The sequence below is a fragment of the Falco peregrinus genome, chromosome 5 (assembly GCF_023634155.1).
Source record: "Falco peregrinus isolate bFalPer1 chromosome 5, bFalPer1.pri, whole genome shotgun sequence".
In the NCBI taxonomy this organism is placed as follows: Eukaryota; Metazoa; Chordata; class Aves; order Falconiformes; family Falconidae; genus Falco; species Falco peregrinus.
Window position 1 is genome coordinate 61,783,586 of NC_073725.1, and position 16,715 is coordinate 61,800,300.

At 47.6% G+C, this 16,715-nt stretch overlaps 1 protein-coding gene across 1 annotated transcript in view; it reads right to left on the reverse strand.

Moving 5' to 3' along the window:
* Positions 1-360: 360 nt before the first annotated feature.
* Positions 361-16,715, reverse strand: part of WNT3A (Wnt family member 3A) — a 91,702-nt gene continuing 75,347 nt past the window's right edge. The window contains exons 3-4 of the mRNA XM_005229547.2: positions 4,456-4,721; positions 361-1,451 (exon numbers count right to left, since the gene is read on the reverse strand). Coding sequence (XP_005229604.2) covers positions 972-1,451; positions 4,456-4,721 — 746 coding nt within the window. The 3' untranslated portion in view covers positions 361-971. The remainder of the gene's footprint in view (positions 1,452-4,455; positions 4,722-16,715) is intronic.

The following is a 16,715-nucleotide window of genomic DNA, read 5'->3' on the forward strand; positions in this document are numbered from 1 at the left end:
GGATGTCCTATGCCCAGAAGCACGTGTCCAACCCCAGGAGACTCGCTCTGCACCGCACATTTTCCAAGGAAGACTTGTTGGCTGAGCCACATACCAGGCCACAGCTGGAGCAACATCTCTGTTGGTGGGACTCTCTCCTCAATGCACACACCGAGTCCTCTTCAGTTCACATATCAGGCACTGAACTTTTCCATACCGTGCACTTCACCTGGGTGCCAACAGGGCATTTGCAGGAAAACATCAGCAGTTCTCTCCCTTTCTCTCCCTCTCCTTCACCCTCCCTCCCTCTCTACAGACGTGACTAAATCCTATGCCAAATCTGGCAGAAGCTACTATGCTACAAAGTTCACGCAAAGAGCCTGCCCACTCTACAGCTCTAGGATATACTTGTAGACTTCTCCAGTTCCATGGCAAAAGCAAAGGAGTATTTGTGTTTTGTGGTTGGTTTTTTTCCCCCTTAAATCATTAATTTATCTGCTTTGATTTCTTTTGCTGCTGTTGTTGTTGCTCACATTATACACAGAGTCCGGCCGTTTGGGTATGTAGATAGATCTCAGAAAGCTTAGTGCTGCTGTCCAACAGCCTCTGCCTGGCTGAGGGAAAAGGAGATACTTGGGAAGATGCAAGTCTTTCAAAGGACACTTAATCATGAGTCACTTCACGTGGGTGAGAGCAGAGCAAATCCATGCTTTTGCTAATGCTCTTCTTTCCAGCTCTGTGTTGTCGGCTGGTTGAAAAGCCGCTGTCTCCTAGAGGAGGCATCGTTGGGGCGTAACTTGTGTGACTGCCAGATGTACCTTGGGATAGCCCAGAAGTCATTAGACCTATTCTATCCAACCAGTTTTAGCCTTTTAAAAAGTTTTTATTCTTTTATTATCAAAAATGTAGACTTCTCTCATGTCTGCAACCTCAGAGGAAGTAGGCTCAAATCTGTTTCTCCCCTTGGAGCCCAGCGAAGGGTTTTGTCTGCTTTATTTGCACGTGTGGACATCGTAGACTCGTATGCACTCCTGGCAGCGGACGTAGCAACACCAGTGGAAGATACAGTGGCACTTCTCTTTCCGTTTCTCAGTCCTTGTGTTGTGCCCGCGGCCGCAGCACAAAAGGTCACAACCGTCAATCCCATGGGAAGTGACATTACAGATCCTGTCACGGGTTCCAAAGGAACCTGTCTCAGGGTTGGGCTCACAAAAGTTTGGTGAGTTCTCATAGTAAACCAGGTCCTTCTCAGTTGGAGCCTTGAAGAAGTTGTATTTGGGCCTGAGGGTTTCAACCCAGCCACGGGATTCTCGATGTTTTTCCACCACCATTTCGGAAGCGCTGTCGTACTTGTCCTTGAGGTAGTCACCAATGACCCTGAAGTCTGGCTGAGACCACCAGCAGGTCTTCACTTCACAGCTGCCTGAGAGGCCATGACATTTGCACTTAAGATGCATGAGTTCAATAATAGACTGAAAAAGAGGAGAGGAAAGGCAAAGAAGGAGGAAGATGTTAGTCTGTGATCAAAACACATATTGCATTCTGCTATTTAGCCAAGATTTCCTAAAAAAATGCAATGTTTTCATAGATACATTTACACTTGTGAGCAAAACCCATCTTATCCTCCAGTCAATGCCCTGTACAGATGCCTGGTCTAAGGCAGATAAAACCCCTGCAACTTAATTTTGTTTCCCAGTGACTATCTCTGATTCCCACTCCAACTTCAAGCACCTACCAAGTGCTTTTACTAAGGGCGGAAAATATTTCTGTGCATACTAACTTCTGTCTTCTCAGTGTTCATGTGTGAACGTTGCAGTACTGTCCCACAAGAACATAATTCAGACACATAGGGCAGAGGAGTAAAGAACACACAAACCTACTAAAACAATGTCTTCATAAACGAAGTACACAGCCACTCCACTGGAAATTAAAGAAATATCAAATGTTTTAACCATCTAGCATAGAATTCCATCCTATATGTATGTTTCATGTTTACTTAAACAAACAAGGGTCTAGCCTTGCTGCGGCTATGTTTGGAAACCTGAAAAGCGATGTATTTTTGTTGTTAAGCCAGGCTTATGTTTTTTTTTCTAAAACCATTTCAAAGAAAAAAAATAGGAGCCCAACTTTTTATTTTGAAAGGCTCAGACTTCAACGCAAAACGCTGTCCTGGAATAAATGGAAAGGTGATTATTGATCCCAGAAGTTTGCTATTCACTATATGAATTGCTATTATGAAATTAGTTTAAAAGTTTCTAGAGGTGTTGCCCCACAGTATTCTGAGGTGGGAGACAACCTTATGCAACTTACTTGATAATCTGCATTTTCAGGCTGATCAGCAAATTTCCGAGTACGTGAACAGACTAGTGCCAGCCTGAGTCCAAAAGATTTGCCATGAATCAGCACCTTGGTGTTCACCAGGTGCTTTCCTGTGTTATTTACGGAGTATCGCCCGCCGCAGAGGAGGTTGTAATTAGCCATGAGGGAGAACCACAAAATGTTTGGTTCATATAATCATGCTGAACTTAATCAAAGCTTCTGGTGTAGCGGTAGGGTTTGAGTTCATATGGGAACTAATATGAAGTGTTGCCTATGGCTCAGGTTTAGCTGGAAACACTTGAGTATGGAGGCCTGGAAGAGCTACCCCATGAATGCTGGCACGTAAGATTGGAAAACACTAGTGCTTTATAAAGCAGTAGGATTTCAGATGGTGGTGTCACCTGCTGTCTAATCTTTGACATCTCTAAAATGTCAGAAGATAACTCGGTGTCAAGGAATGAGACTTAGAGCAAAAAGAGCTCTGCAGGCCTGTGGTCACAGGGATGTTTGCTCAAAGCTCAATCCAAGGATTCTCACTTTAAGGCAAATCCCTCCTTTCCACTCTACCCAGCTTCTCCACAGTCCTATTTGTCTCGTTACCTACCCCATCAATGGCCACCAGCAATGCATGATGCCTTGGGGTACCTGGGATAATTTGGGCCAGTGCTGGAGGAGACCAAATTATTGCTTGTAGTCATCTACATGGCAGACAATTCTTGTTTCTGGTGGTATTTAATTTTGAAAGGTTGTATTCCCTATTTGAGACCAGGCTTTCTGTGGTGTGAGGTGGGATAACTCCACTGGACTTTGATGGTGTCTACCTGGGGAATTCACAGGGGAGCCCTGTCCTGCCTGAGGACAGCCGTTTCTTCTCACAGTACAACTGTGGTGGCTTTGCTATAGCTCATTGCAGTCATATGTTCTCCTAGACGTATGTAAGGCCTTCTGCTGAGGGAACAAGCCCATATTTTCCTTCTGATCACAGTGAGGTATCTTTCTTCCACTGAGGGATAAGCTATCTCAAGTTCACTACCTGAGACAAAACATTGTTACCTGAGAAGTAGAAGCATGGTCTCCATTAGCAAGAGCTTTGTGGTTCAGATTTATAAATTGTTTCCCTTAGATTATGTTCTTCTGGTATCTACAAGCTATTCCTGACATGAAAACCAGGATGTCCTCTCACTGGGATTGTCCCACTTTATGGAAAAGGTTCACTGTGTATGAAGCAGTCACTGAGATGAGGGCAAGGTTTTGTACTTTCTGTTCCCTTATACATTTTACTCCATGACTATTTGAAGCAAAAACAGATTAACCGGCTCTGGGGCATGGTCCAAGTTTAATCAGGAGGTACCAGAGTCACATTGCCTGTTATTTCCTTTAAATATTCTCTGGGAAATAGAAGAGTGTTGAGAAAGAGGGGTGGTAGGAAATGCTCTCCTGCTCTTCCCCACCCTCCAGCCTACAGAGCAGAGTGGTGATCCCAGGGGAATGGACAGCTGCACTCAAGCTACGATTCAGTTGCCTAAACACAGGCATCTAATCCCATTTGTGAACTCCAGAGGTGTCTAAAGCATCAATCCCAAGATGGCAGAGGACCTGCAGGAGATACACAGTCATTCCCAGTAGCAGTCCAAGGACAGGCTGGATACTTCAGGATATCTCAGTTTATACTAAGATTCATTTGCTTAAGGAGCTGAATCCTCCCTGTAAACCCTGATCCTTCTCTCTTAACTTCAGGTGTCTGCAGTACAGAGATCTCTGGCTGTACTCCGCATCTTCTTCCAACAGCCAATGGAAGGGAACAGGCACAGTTAGGGCATCATTAACTGGGCTATTTCAAATGTCTCCTTCAAGCTGGGATGAAATCCCATCCTAGACCTGTCTGTCTTGACCCATTCTCTATAAAAGAGGTCTGGACAGCTGCCTTCAAGGTAGACATTTACATCTGGGTGAGTGAATTAATTCTAACTTTCATAGATCAAGTATATCGATCACCTCCCTGACAAGAACTACCATAGGACAGGTATCATCACTTCATGATGTAGAACTTCCCAGATTTATGTTTGGTTATTCCTCTCAGCTCCCTCCCACTGTTCATTATGGCCAGTAAGAAAAGGTTGAAGGGAGATTGAAATAGGTGAAACTAAATGTCCTTACGGTCCTTCCAGCTTCGTTGTTGTGCCTGTTCATGGCTGATCGAGCATCTGGTCTGTTCTCGCGGGCATCCGCAAACTCCCGAGACACCATGCTCCCAAACTCCACGTCCTCGCTGCAGCCCCCCCATTTCCAGCCTTCCCCAGGAGAGCCCTTGTGGCGGGTGTCACAGCCGCAGATGGTGGCTGAGCCTTCGGCACAGGATCTGGTCACCGCAAAAGCCACTCCAGCAGAGGCAATGGCATGGACAAAGGCTGATTCCCTGGTAGCTGTGAAAGAGAGAAATCAATGAATAGCGGCCAGTGAAGGGACCACGCGTGGCTTTGATCAGCCCTGTGAACACCTTCACTCGAAGGCATGGCAGAAGGCCAGGAAACTCTTCTCTTCCTTCTGGTCCAGCTTGGAACTACTCCAAAGACATTTTCTTATCCTAAGAAATAAGCTCCTGTGTAGGCAGGACCAGGCTTGATTCAAGACCACTGAGGTCAGCCAAGAAGTTTCGACTAAGGTCATCCTAAGGTCTTAGCACAGGGCCATGGCAAAACAAAAAGCAGGGCAAACCTGAGTTTCAGGGGACATACAGAAGATACTATATGGTACTTTGCAGGCAATGCACCACATAGTGATACCCTGAGCTACTGTCTTGGCTTTAGATGCACAGAATTTGGGCTATGTTCCTGGAACATGGAAAATGCAGGTATACACTTAATGACAGCCTCCATCCTTTGTGGTGGGACCAGCACCAGGTAAAGCACCTCTTCCTCCTTGACTGGGAGAGCTGCTGATGGCTGGAAGATAGGATAATGCCAGCATGGCCAGATACTCCCCAATCCTCACTATGTAAACTATACATTGTCCCCACCCTCCATCCTAAGGCCACCTTTTTTTTACCAGGCTGTCCAGTTCACTTAGAGACTGTGTTCAGTATATGACAACTTGCATCTATTCAAAGTTTTACTTACTTGCCCGATTACCTGACAAGGGGACGGGAAATGAGCTTTCCTTTTCTGCCCACTGCCTCAGGCTGGTAGGTGGGATCAGCCAAAAGATGTCATGGTTAGGGATTGAGGAGCCTTAGTCTCTGTGGAGACCTTCCTCCATAGCCTTTCATCCTAGCTGGAGCTGGGTGGGGAAGGGCAGCTCAGCATTAGCCTGGCTTTCCTGGGTGACAGTGCTTTTTTTCTACACTGTGCCAAAATGAAAACCAAACACTTCAAACTGGTTTTTAAATGAGGAATATATCAACATATCAGTTTTTATTCCCCCTCCCCCAGTTTTGGTCACATGAGATTTTGTCATTCACTAGAAATGACCCTGGAGTTCAACACCGCACCTCAGAAAATGCCACTGCAATGCTTTTTGGTTACAGCAAAATGACATTTTTACCACAAACAGGGATTTTCTCAAACCTCTGAGGTAATTCCAAGAAGACACAAGAATTCTGACAACTGGCCTCCCTTAACCACTCCCCCCACGAGGTCACCTTGTGCCTATAGACCACTTAGCCAAGAACACATGTCTCTGACACGTTTCAGATGGTTTGGCTAGGACAGAGTTGGAATATGAATGGATCCATCAAGGCAGAAGCTCAGGTTTTCAGGTGATGCAGCTTCACCAGCTTCTACTGAGCTTTGCATCAGCTAACGAGGTGCCTACTCAAAACCACTCAAGCCTTCTCTGCACTGCATTTTGCTGATCTGAGCTTTCTCTGAGCATTTTGGCTTAATCTTTGCCCTCTAGGTGCTTCCAGGCTTTACTAATGTGAAGAGAGTTTAATACTCCAAGTCAAAAAGCCAACATGTTCTTGGGGAGAAATAAAAACTGCATGCTTGCAGAGAGGTCCCGGCTGGACTGAAGGCTTAAGCAAGCACTGGTGCAACACCACTTTGCTTTGGGAAGAGTACCAAATACAACAATATGCAAATCAAATAATGTGCATGAACTTACAAGCTGAAAGTATGAGCAATGTCCTGGAACATGTTCTCAATGCGCATCGTGAGGTTAGTAAGTCACTGAGGGCTAGAACCAAAAAAGGAAAATGCAGGAACCTTCAGTTCCACAATGTGATTTTAAAAAAACCTTGTTCAGCATCTGTCCACTCTGGAGGATCCCAGCTTCCTACAAAAGATGCATCATGCAGTTCATAAGCTGTGTGAAGGCTCAGTTTCTGAGCATGAACAGATGAGTCCAGTTCTAACAGGACTGGGAACCTGGCATCTTGCCCTTGCCTAAGCCCAGGTGGGATCCAGAAATTGAAACTTCAGGCTTCATATAATGTCTCAAAGGGTATCAATGACCAGCCCTGGAGTCTCTGAAAGGCAAAGGGCAACTTCTCTTAGAAGCCAGTCAGATAAGCTGGTGGGACAAATGCCATTACCCTCTGGTAGGGAGGTAGAGGGTATAGTACCTGAGAATAACTGACACCCCTTCCATTTCCTCCCATTCTGGCCCAACTAATCTTGGAACCTTTTCATAGAATCCTAGAATGGTTTGGGTTGGAAGGGAACTTAAAGACCATCTAGTTCCAGCACCCCTGCCAGGGCAGGAACACCTTCCACCAGATCAGGTGGCTCCCAGCCCCGTCCAGCCTGGCCTTGGGCACTGCCAGGGCTGGGGCACCCACAGCTGCTCCGGGCAACCTGCGCTGGCACCTCATCACCCTCACAGTGAAGAATTTCTTCCTAATATCTCGTCTAAATCTCCCCTCTTTCAGCTTAAAGCCATTCCCCCTTGTCCTGTTACTACAGGTCCTTGTAGTAAGCCCCTCTCCAGCTTTCCTGTCGGCCCCTTTAGGTGCTGGGAGGCTGCAATAAGGTCTCCCTGCAGCCTTCCCTTCTCCGGGTTGGACAGCCCCAGCTCTCCCAGCCTGTCTGCACAGCAGAGGGGCTCCAGCCCTCTGAGCATCTCCATGGTCTCCTCTGGACTTGCTCCGAAAAGTCCGTGTCCTTCTTATGTTGGATGCCCCAGAGCTGGCACAGCACTGCAGGGGGGGGGGTCTCACGAGAGTGGAGCAGAGGGGAAGAATCCCCTTGCTTCACCTGCTGGCCATGCTTCTTGTGATGCAGCCCTGGATTTGGTTGGCTTTCTGTGCTGCAAGTGCACATTGCTGGGTCATGTTGAGCTTCTTCCACCAACACCCCCAAGTCCTTCTTAGGGCTGCTCTCCATCCGTTCTCCGCCCAGCCTGTATTTGTACTTGGGATTGCCCCGACCCAGGTGCAGGACCTTGCACTTGGCCTTGTTGAAGCTCATGAGGTTGTCAGGGTCCCTTTGGGTGGCATCCCTTCTCTCCAGAGTGTCGACTGCACCACACACCTCGGTGTCATCGGCAAATGTAAACTTTGCTGAGGGTGCACTTGATCCCACTGTCCCTGTCACTAACAAAGATACTAACAGTGCTGGTCCAGTATGGACCCCTGAGGAATGGCACTACTCACTAGTCTCTACTTGCACATTGAGCCGTTGCCTATAACTATTTGAGTGTGACCATCCAGCCAAATCCTTATCCACTGAGCGGTCCATCCATCAAATCCATGTGTCTCCAGTTTAGAGACAAGGGAGTTGTGTGGGACAGTGTGGCTGTCACTGGTCACCTCCTTATTTTCCAGGTGCCTTAGCACAGCTTCCAGGAGGATCTGCTCCATGATCTTGCCAGGCACAGAGATGAGACTGACTGGCCTGTAGTTCTGCAGGTCTTCCTTGTTTCCCTTTTTAAAAATGGGGGTTACGTTTCCCCTTTTCCAGTCAGTGAGAACTTCACAAGACTGGCAAGACCTCTCAAATATGATGGATAGTGGCTTAGCAGCTTCATCCATCAGTTCCCTCAGGACCTGCAGATGTATCCCATCAGGTCCCATGGACTTGTGCACCTTCAGGTTCCTTAAATGGTCTCAGCCCTGCTCTTCTCCTGCAGCAGGTGGTTCTTCATTCTCCCAGTCCCTGTCTTTGCCTTCTGTGACTTGGGCGGTGTGGTTGGAGCATTTGCCAGTAAAGACTGAGGCAAAAAAAGTTGTTGAGTACCTCAGCCTTCTCCATATCCCCGATAACCAGCTTTCCCATCTCCTTTCAGAGTGCGCCCACATTTTCCCTAGTTTTCCTTTTATCATTGAAGTATCCATAGAAACTTTTCTTGTTGCCCTTGATGTGTCCAGCCAGATATAATTCTATCAGGACTTTAGCTTTCCTAACCTGATCTCTGGCTGCTCAGACAATTTCTCTGTATTCCTCCCAGGCTACATGTCCTTGTTTCTGCCCTCTGTAGGCTTCCTTTTTGTGTTTAAGTTTGTCCAGGAGCTCCCTGTTCATCCATGCAGCCTCCTGGCATTTTTGCCTGACTTCTTCTTTGTTGGGATGCATCATTTCTGACCTTGGAGGAGGTGATCCTTGAGTATTAACCAACTTTCTTGGGCCCCTCTTCCCTCCAGGGCTTTATCCCATGGTATTATACGAAGCAGATCTCTGAAGAGACCGAAGTCTGCTCTCCTGAAACTCAGGGTAGTGATCTTGCTGTGCACCCTCCCCACTGACTTAATGATCTCAAATTCCACAATTTCATGGTCACTGCAGCCAAGGCTTCCCTTGAGCTTCACATTCCCTACCAGCCCCTCCTCACTGATGAGAACAAAATCCAGCATAGCACCTCTCTTCACTGGCTCCTCTGTCGCTTGGAGAAGGAAGTTACCATCAATGCATTCCAGGAACCTGCTTGATTGCTTATGCCCTGCTGTGTTGTCCCTCCAACAGACAGTGGGGCTTTTGAATGTGGGGCTGCTCCTGTCTGTCTAAAGAGGGGCTCAACCACTCAGTCTTCCTGGTCAGGTGGCCTGTAGCAGACCCCCACTATAATGTCATCTGCCCTGGTCCCTGCCCTCCCTTTAATTCTGACCCATAGGTTCTTGATTGGCTCCTCATCCATCCCCAGGCAAACCTCCATGCACTCCAGCTGGTCATTGACAGAGAGGGTGACACCCACTTCTAAAGAGCCTGTAGCCTTCCATCAAGCCATAGGAGCCATCCCACCAGGTCTCAGTGATGCCAATAAGATCATGCCCCTGCAGGCATGTGCAGGTCTTTAACCCCTCTTGTTTATTCCCCGTGCTACATGTGTTTGCATAGAGGCATTTAAGTTGGCCCCCAGATGAAGGTGACTGACTGAAGCTGCCTTTTGATATGCTGCTATGCCATGGACAGGAGAGGGAGATGATAATTCTTATTCTTCTTCCCCCTTCTGTCTGATGGCTGTAGTGGCTAAAGCATGCCGCTTGGGTAGGTTAGCCCTCATCTCTTGGGAATCACCCCTTCCTCTGCTCAGGAGAGACCTGATTGAGGCCTTTGGCTATCTGGGAAGGTTCTGTACGTGCTGAACTGATGTTTGCAAATTCTGTGGAGAGCCACTGAAAAGAAAGCATCTACAGCTATGATGTTTGTGTAGAAAACCTTCTCTTGTGTGGGTATGAGAGGGGTGGCCTTGACTTGGAAGTCCACAGGTCATGGATCGCACCGGGACTTCAGCAGGAGCCATTAGCTCAAAACAGGGGTATTTCTCTGTGCGTATGTGTGCAGAGCTCACCAACACCCAGGGAGCTTCAGGCAACGCAGCCAGCGGGTCTGCAGAATTTCTGTATTCACCAGGACTTGGTTGCAGCTGAACAAGGAGTTAAGAGGACAGCCCTGGCTGTAGATCCTCCATCCTAAATCCCAGGTCCATTACCTAAGCTCTTCACTGTCGCTAGCCTCTACTGCAAGCCTACAACTCGAGGAAGGTTGTGATAGGATTTGCCACAAGAAGCACTGATTATACTTGGCTCTCCTCTTCCCAGAAAGAGCCTGATGCCTTTTACAGCCTGTGCACGCCGTAATCACTCCCCTGCTTTTGAAATGCAGCCACCCCTGGGGTGGAGTGCAGCCACCACTTAACAGCACACAACAGGAAGCAAATAGCATTGTATCTGATGGTAACTACCTGGGGAATGTAGGCAGGCAGAGCAAAGCAACTGAGATCTGGCCCCGGGCACTGAGGTTAGGAGTTTGTCTCTTGAGAAAGTTGCAGCCGATCTCTTAATGACTCTACGAAATTAGGGCACTGGGTTTACAGCTCCTACCCCTAACTTAAGGCACCGAGTTCAATATTGACGCAGATGGAAGAGTGCCATTGCGTGAATCACGTCCTGCCACCTCCTAAGTTATAGGACTGTCCTCCGATTACTAAGCAGACCTGACCCTGCTGAGCTCTGAAGAGCTCCCCAGCCTGTAGCCGGAGGCAGTGTGGCTGCAGGAATGGAGGAGGAGTGTATAAAGATACAGATAAGCAGAAGGAAAGCATGCACTTGTAATGGAAATGAGGGGTTATTAAGGTGCCATATAAAAATGCAAGAGACTTCGCAAAGATAACAGGAAAGCGCAGTATATTTGTCAGGTCGCCTCATTCCTCTCTGGGTGGTTCTGGTAGCAGAAGACAAGCAGCTCGTTATGACTTGAAGAGAGCTTCTGGAAAGGCATCCGGCAAGAGAAGGTTAATAGGGACTCATGCCTCTTGGGGAAGCTGACTTAAGAGCATTTTTACCACTCTGTTTTCACCGCAGCGTAAGGTCAGCTAGAAAATGTTGCCCATTTCTTCTGCTGCAAGCTCTGCCTTCAGCTTGTCTAACTCCTGCCTGCTCCTGAGTTTTCCTGCAGGGCTTAGAGACTTGGATGGCAGGTGCTGCAAGGTACGCTGTTCTGAACCCTTTTGAGGGAGTTGACTGTTAGTGAACAAGGGGCTGAGACATACAGAGGGCCTGTAAGGATGCTTTGTAGCTGCCCTCTGATGCAGGGGACTCCAAGTCACTGGTCACTTCTGGAAATCGTTTCTTAAAGAGCCCAGACCATGAAGCTGAGAGCCTGAATGTCCTGTGCAGACCAGCTCCAACTACCCTGGCTCAGCAGCAAAAACATCTTGAGGTGCAAAAACCACAGGTCTGAGCAGCAGCAATATGACGGTTGAGAGGCCCGAGGATGAGGTGACCTGAGATTTGATTTCCTGCTTCACAGGGCTTTTTTATGTGACTTTGCGAAAATCCTTTAGTCGGTCTGTGCTTCTGCTTCCTTACCCATACACCTGAGGAGAATCCTGCTTATCTCCTCAGGAGACTGCAATGCTAAATTCAGCAATGTCTTCAGAATTGTGGGCAGAAGATGTTGGAGCCAAACAGAGCGTCATCAAGTTGTGGGATGAAGAAGACAAATGAATAACCACATAAATATCTCAATTGCCTTATATATTAAATCTTCTCTTGTGTGTTCTTCTGCCCAGACAGTGACCTATTTTCCCTGAATCTTTCTCTGAATGGCTAAATGATTAACCCCAGGTCAGGTAGATATCCCAGATATGTGGGAGGAAGGACTGTGGTGATGCAGAAGAATGAGCATAATGGTTTATTTGGTCTTTAAAAGCTACAGCCCCTTTTACTACCTTCATATCCATAGCACTGAGCCCTGTCACCCCCAGTCTTGACACCCTAAACCTTTCCCTCCTCCCTAACCAGTGGCCAGGTGGTAACAGCAGGTTCATGGGACAAGGCAACACAACCCACCTTCAGATGTGCTGGGAGCTGAAATTGCAAGTCCCTTGTCCTGGATCACAGCTTGAATAACTAGGTGGTATTTTAGAAAGGGGGCACTGCTGTTTCCACTGACTGCTCTTAGAAAGAAAACTGAGATCTGTGCAGTCAAAGAAAGAAAGAAAGAAAAGAAGGGAAGGGAAGAGAGAAAGAAAAAGGGGAAGGGAGAAAGAAAGGGAGGGAGGAAGATATCTTGTTTGAGATGGTTCTGGGCTGTACATCTTGCAAGGAAGGAAGCAGATCCTAGCAGCTGGAGAACAGACAGCCAAGCAGTAGAGATGGACCCTGATCTAAGGGTTTTCCACTCAGTGTGCCACTTTTCCAGCTCCTGAAGGTGTAGAAGTTCCTGTGCAAAGGAAACCTTGATGCCTCCAGGATGATGCCTCACACTGACTCTGCTGTGTGAAGACAAACTTCCCATGCCAATAACCGTTTACTGCCCAGGACCATGTCACCATCCTTTTTGAAACATAGCTCTTTGAGTAAGACACTGACTTGATGCCTTTTTGGGCTCATTAACGTATAAACAACATGAAAAAGAACAAATTTGTCCCAGATAACTCCTGGACATCTATGACAGTTAAGGAAAGAGTTCCCACATCTTAGCCACTCCTCCCAGCCATCATGAGCATGTCTGCTTTTGAATGGAGGCTCCTACTCCCTGTTCCACACTAGGAAAGACACTATCATGGTAGGACTGCAAGTCTTGAATTTCTGACACTGCAGACTTCTTAAATGCCCCTGGGAGAGTCACTTAGCAAGCAGTGCAAAATGGAGAAAACACCCCACCTGCTTAGCAGGACTGCAGGGGGAGACATGCAGTTTTCTCTGGGCTTCATTTTTCAAAGCTAAAAGACAAGAGAAAGCTACCTGTTGTGTCAGCTGCTTCAGGCACCCAAACACCCATCTTTGAGGGGCAGAAGGTGTAAAGTCTTTCCAGCACTTGTCTGGTAGGACACGCACCCAGGGAGTGCAAGAAAGGGTTTCAATTCCCTCCTTGGTTTGAGGGATTACAAACCCAGAGCTGTCACGTTTAGGATTTACACATCAGTTGACACTACATTGACTCTAGATTAAAAAAAATAAAATATATATATACACACCTCTAAGTAATCTCCAGGAGCCAATAAACTGGGGGAAGACTGGCGTTTATTACTTAGAGCCAGCACAGACCTGCTCTTACACTGGGGGGCCTGTCCCGACAGCTCAGTTTCCCCCCAGTTACTGTGGTTTGGGGTCCTTCTTGCAGGTTAGACATCACAGGGATTGCAGGGGGGGAAGGTGGTGAGGAATTTGTGAAGTGAGCTTTGAGAGTTTTGGAAGCTCAGTCTTTGACTTCGGTCAGGTGAATTTTGTTTTTGACTGGAGTATAAAGAGGACTACCCAGCTGCTGTCAGCACAGTGGGGTTTTCTCCTTGAATCCATCAAGAGAACCACCTCACCAAGATGCGGGAGGAAAGCTGTGCTGTTCCCTTGTGGGAAGGGTCACCCATGAACTCCTCCATGGTGAAAGCTAAACCAGAGGGGCTGGAATGAAAAGCCATGTTACATTGCTTTGAATGAAAAGGAAGGATGCCAGAAAAGATTGATACCAAGCGCTTGTCACCATGGATGCGGGAGCTGAAGCACTGGTGGTGTAAGAGTCAGTACATGCTCATTAGAGCCTACACTGAGCCAAGGCTGGAGAAGATGGCCTCAGCTGTGAAGGGTACCTCTCAGAGCTACCTTAGGCCAAAGCCTCATCACTTGTTAAGCAGATGTTAAATGACCCCCAGGAGAAGTGGATTTCTTTAGGCTTACTCTGACAGCCTTGCAGGCACAGCTACTTTCAAAATAGCAGAAATGAAATCCAATGGGACTGATGAGTCAGAGCTCACAGGAGCTGCAAAAACATACGCAGACGTCACTGTTGGCTTGTGCTGCCATAAACGGCATTGCCTGCTGGCCCTGAAATCTGTACGCAGGATGAGCAAGGACCACCTGCAGCAATACAGCCTGGCTTGTTCCAGATACCAGCACGAGACAGAATCATTTACATTGGAAAAGGCCTTTAAGATCATCAAGCCCAACCATTAACCCAGCACTGCCAAATCCATCACTGAAACATGTCCCTAAGCACCGCCTCTACATGCTTTTTGAACTCTTCCAGGGATAGTGACACCACCACCTGACTGGACAGCCTGTTCCAGTGCTTGACCACCCCTTCAGTAAAGAAATTTTTCTTAATATTCGATCTAAGTCTGTCCTGTCACAGCTCGAGGCAGTTTCCTCTTGTCCTATTACTTGTTACTTGGGAAAAGAGACCAACTCCCACCTCACTACAACCTCCTTCCAAGTAGCTGTAGAGAGCAATATACCCCAGTCCTCTGCGTAGGTGGCCTCTGTGATAAACTTGCCAACCAGCAGATCCCTCAGAGCCAAGAACTGAGAATTCAGGACATGGTGTCCCCTACCTTACAATACTCTTTGCACTAGAGGGGGCTTATAAGAAGGGTGGGGGCATGTCACATCACTATCAAAACTAGCTGGCTGCAACAAGGCTTTTACCATCCCATCCCAGGTTAACTTCAGTAAGCAGTTCCCACACCTTGCCCCAGCACAGCCACCAACCCCCCACAAGGTTTCAAAAGTTCATCTACTGTCCAGGCTGTTTCTTCAGCCTCTTCAGTCCAGTCCACCTGCTTCTTGCCTCTGCTGTGCCTGGACTTATCCCAGCTGCTCTTCCAGCCAACCTTTCCTCAGCCAGAACCCCTTCTTCTCCCAGGGCCTCGCCTTGTCTCTCCCACATCCCCAGGGCACACTCTCTCCTCCCTCTGCTTCTTCCAGGTCTCCCTTCACCCAGTGCTCCCCTTCCATCCCCCTTAGAGCTATTTAACTACTTAGCAGGAACCAGCCACAGCTGCACCTTATCCACATCAGCCAGCCCACTGCCCCTGAAGCCAGCCCACAGCTGTGTATTGTCAGTGTTAATTAACCTGCCTTCATTCCTCTACAATTCCTCTACAGGGGCAGTCTTTTTAGTAGGGCCTGCTGCATTAGGACAAAGGGTAATAGTTTTAAACTAGAAGAGGGTAGATTCAGACTAGATATGAGGAATATTTTTTTTTTTGTGCTGAGGGTGGTGAGACACCAGCACAGGCTGCCCAGAGAGCTGGTTGATGCTCCATCCCTGGAAACATTCAAGGTCAGGCTGGACGGGGCTCTGAACAACCTGGTCTAGTTGGAGATGTCCCTTCTCCCTGCAGGGGGTTGGACTACATGGCCTTTAAAGGTCCCTTCCAATCCAAACCATTCTATAATTCTGTGGTTCTAAGAAATAAAGGGTCACATCTCAGAGCACAGGACATACTTCTCCCCAGGGAAAAAAGGAGGGAAGGTGGGAAAAAAATGTTAAAAGACATTTCTTTTTTTTTCTTTTTTTTTTTTTGTTCACAAAGACGCAAATGGTTTGCCAATCAGAACTATTAAATATTGGCACGGCACCAGGTGAAGATGGAGAACAGGGAACCCCTTGGCACACGCCAGCTGACAGATCCATCCATGCTGCAGAGACAGTGCCCAAGTGCTGGAGGGTGAGAAGCGTTGTTCCCATCATAGAGGAGGAGGAGGAGGATCACAGAGGTGTCATGGCTGCTTTGAGCCTGACATTGCTTGTGGGGAAAATACAGGGAACGTTGGAAACAAAATATTGGCTCTCGTAGCCTTGGAGGCAGGCGAGCTTCAGTTTCACCACATTCCTCTCGATTGTAGCAATAGAGGATCCCATATCAGATAAACCAACTGAAAGGGTTTTACATAAACTGTCTGGCTCAGCCTCAAACTTCCTTCAGCTCCTCTCTGGAGCAGCCCCTGCTCCCAGCGTTCATATTTCCCCTGACTCATCCTCACCAACCTCAACATGTTGGTCTCCTGCAACAGCATCTCCTGGCCTGGCACCAAAGGCTCCTCAATTACCCCCTTACCCCTTAAAAGGGGAATCCTTGCACATGGTTGCTGTTTGCTTTCAAAGATGCACCTTCCACCTGTTAGGAAAGGTGGAAGGGAGCGAGCTGTGGCCTTGGATGTGCTCAACACAAGGACTATAAAAGAAGGGGACAGGTCAGACTTCTTGCTGGGAAGGTGAATCATTCCACAGACCACATTCCTAGATGTGACAGCATGTGCTGTATTCATACTAGGTACATTGGAAAGCACTTTCCAAAGGCAAAGCTTTAGGAAGAGATCCTGAGCTGCTTTAAAGCTTCTTTACTCTGTGTCACTCCCAAGTCTCAACACCAAGCAGCCAAGTGCCCTGAGCCTGATTTTCTGTTCTATCACAGCAGCATCAGTCAGGAAGTCCTTGTTGTTACCCTGAGAAGACCCTGGAGGCTTTAGGAAGGTCAGAGCCTGGTGACTGCCTCACCCAGTGGCCTACAAATACTGCTCACAGTCCCTCTCTGAACACAAGTGATTCTGAAACTCTGCCTCAGTTCCCCCTATTTGCAAAAATGAACAAAATTCATATATCATGGCACATAAAAAACCACTCATAAAGCCATTTAAATGGTGATCACTATTGAGTGAAACCACAGACCACATCTGACGTATTGTCCATACAGGACAGAGACAGAAAGCTCAGCTTACACTCTATAGCCGAAGCATTGAGCATCCTTTCAACCTACAACAT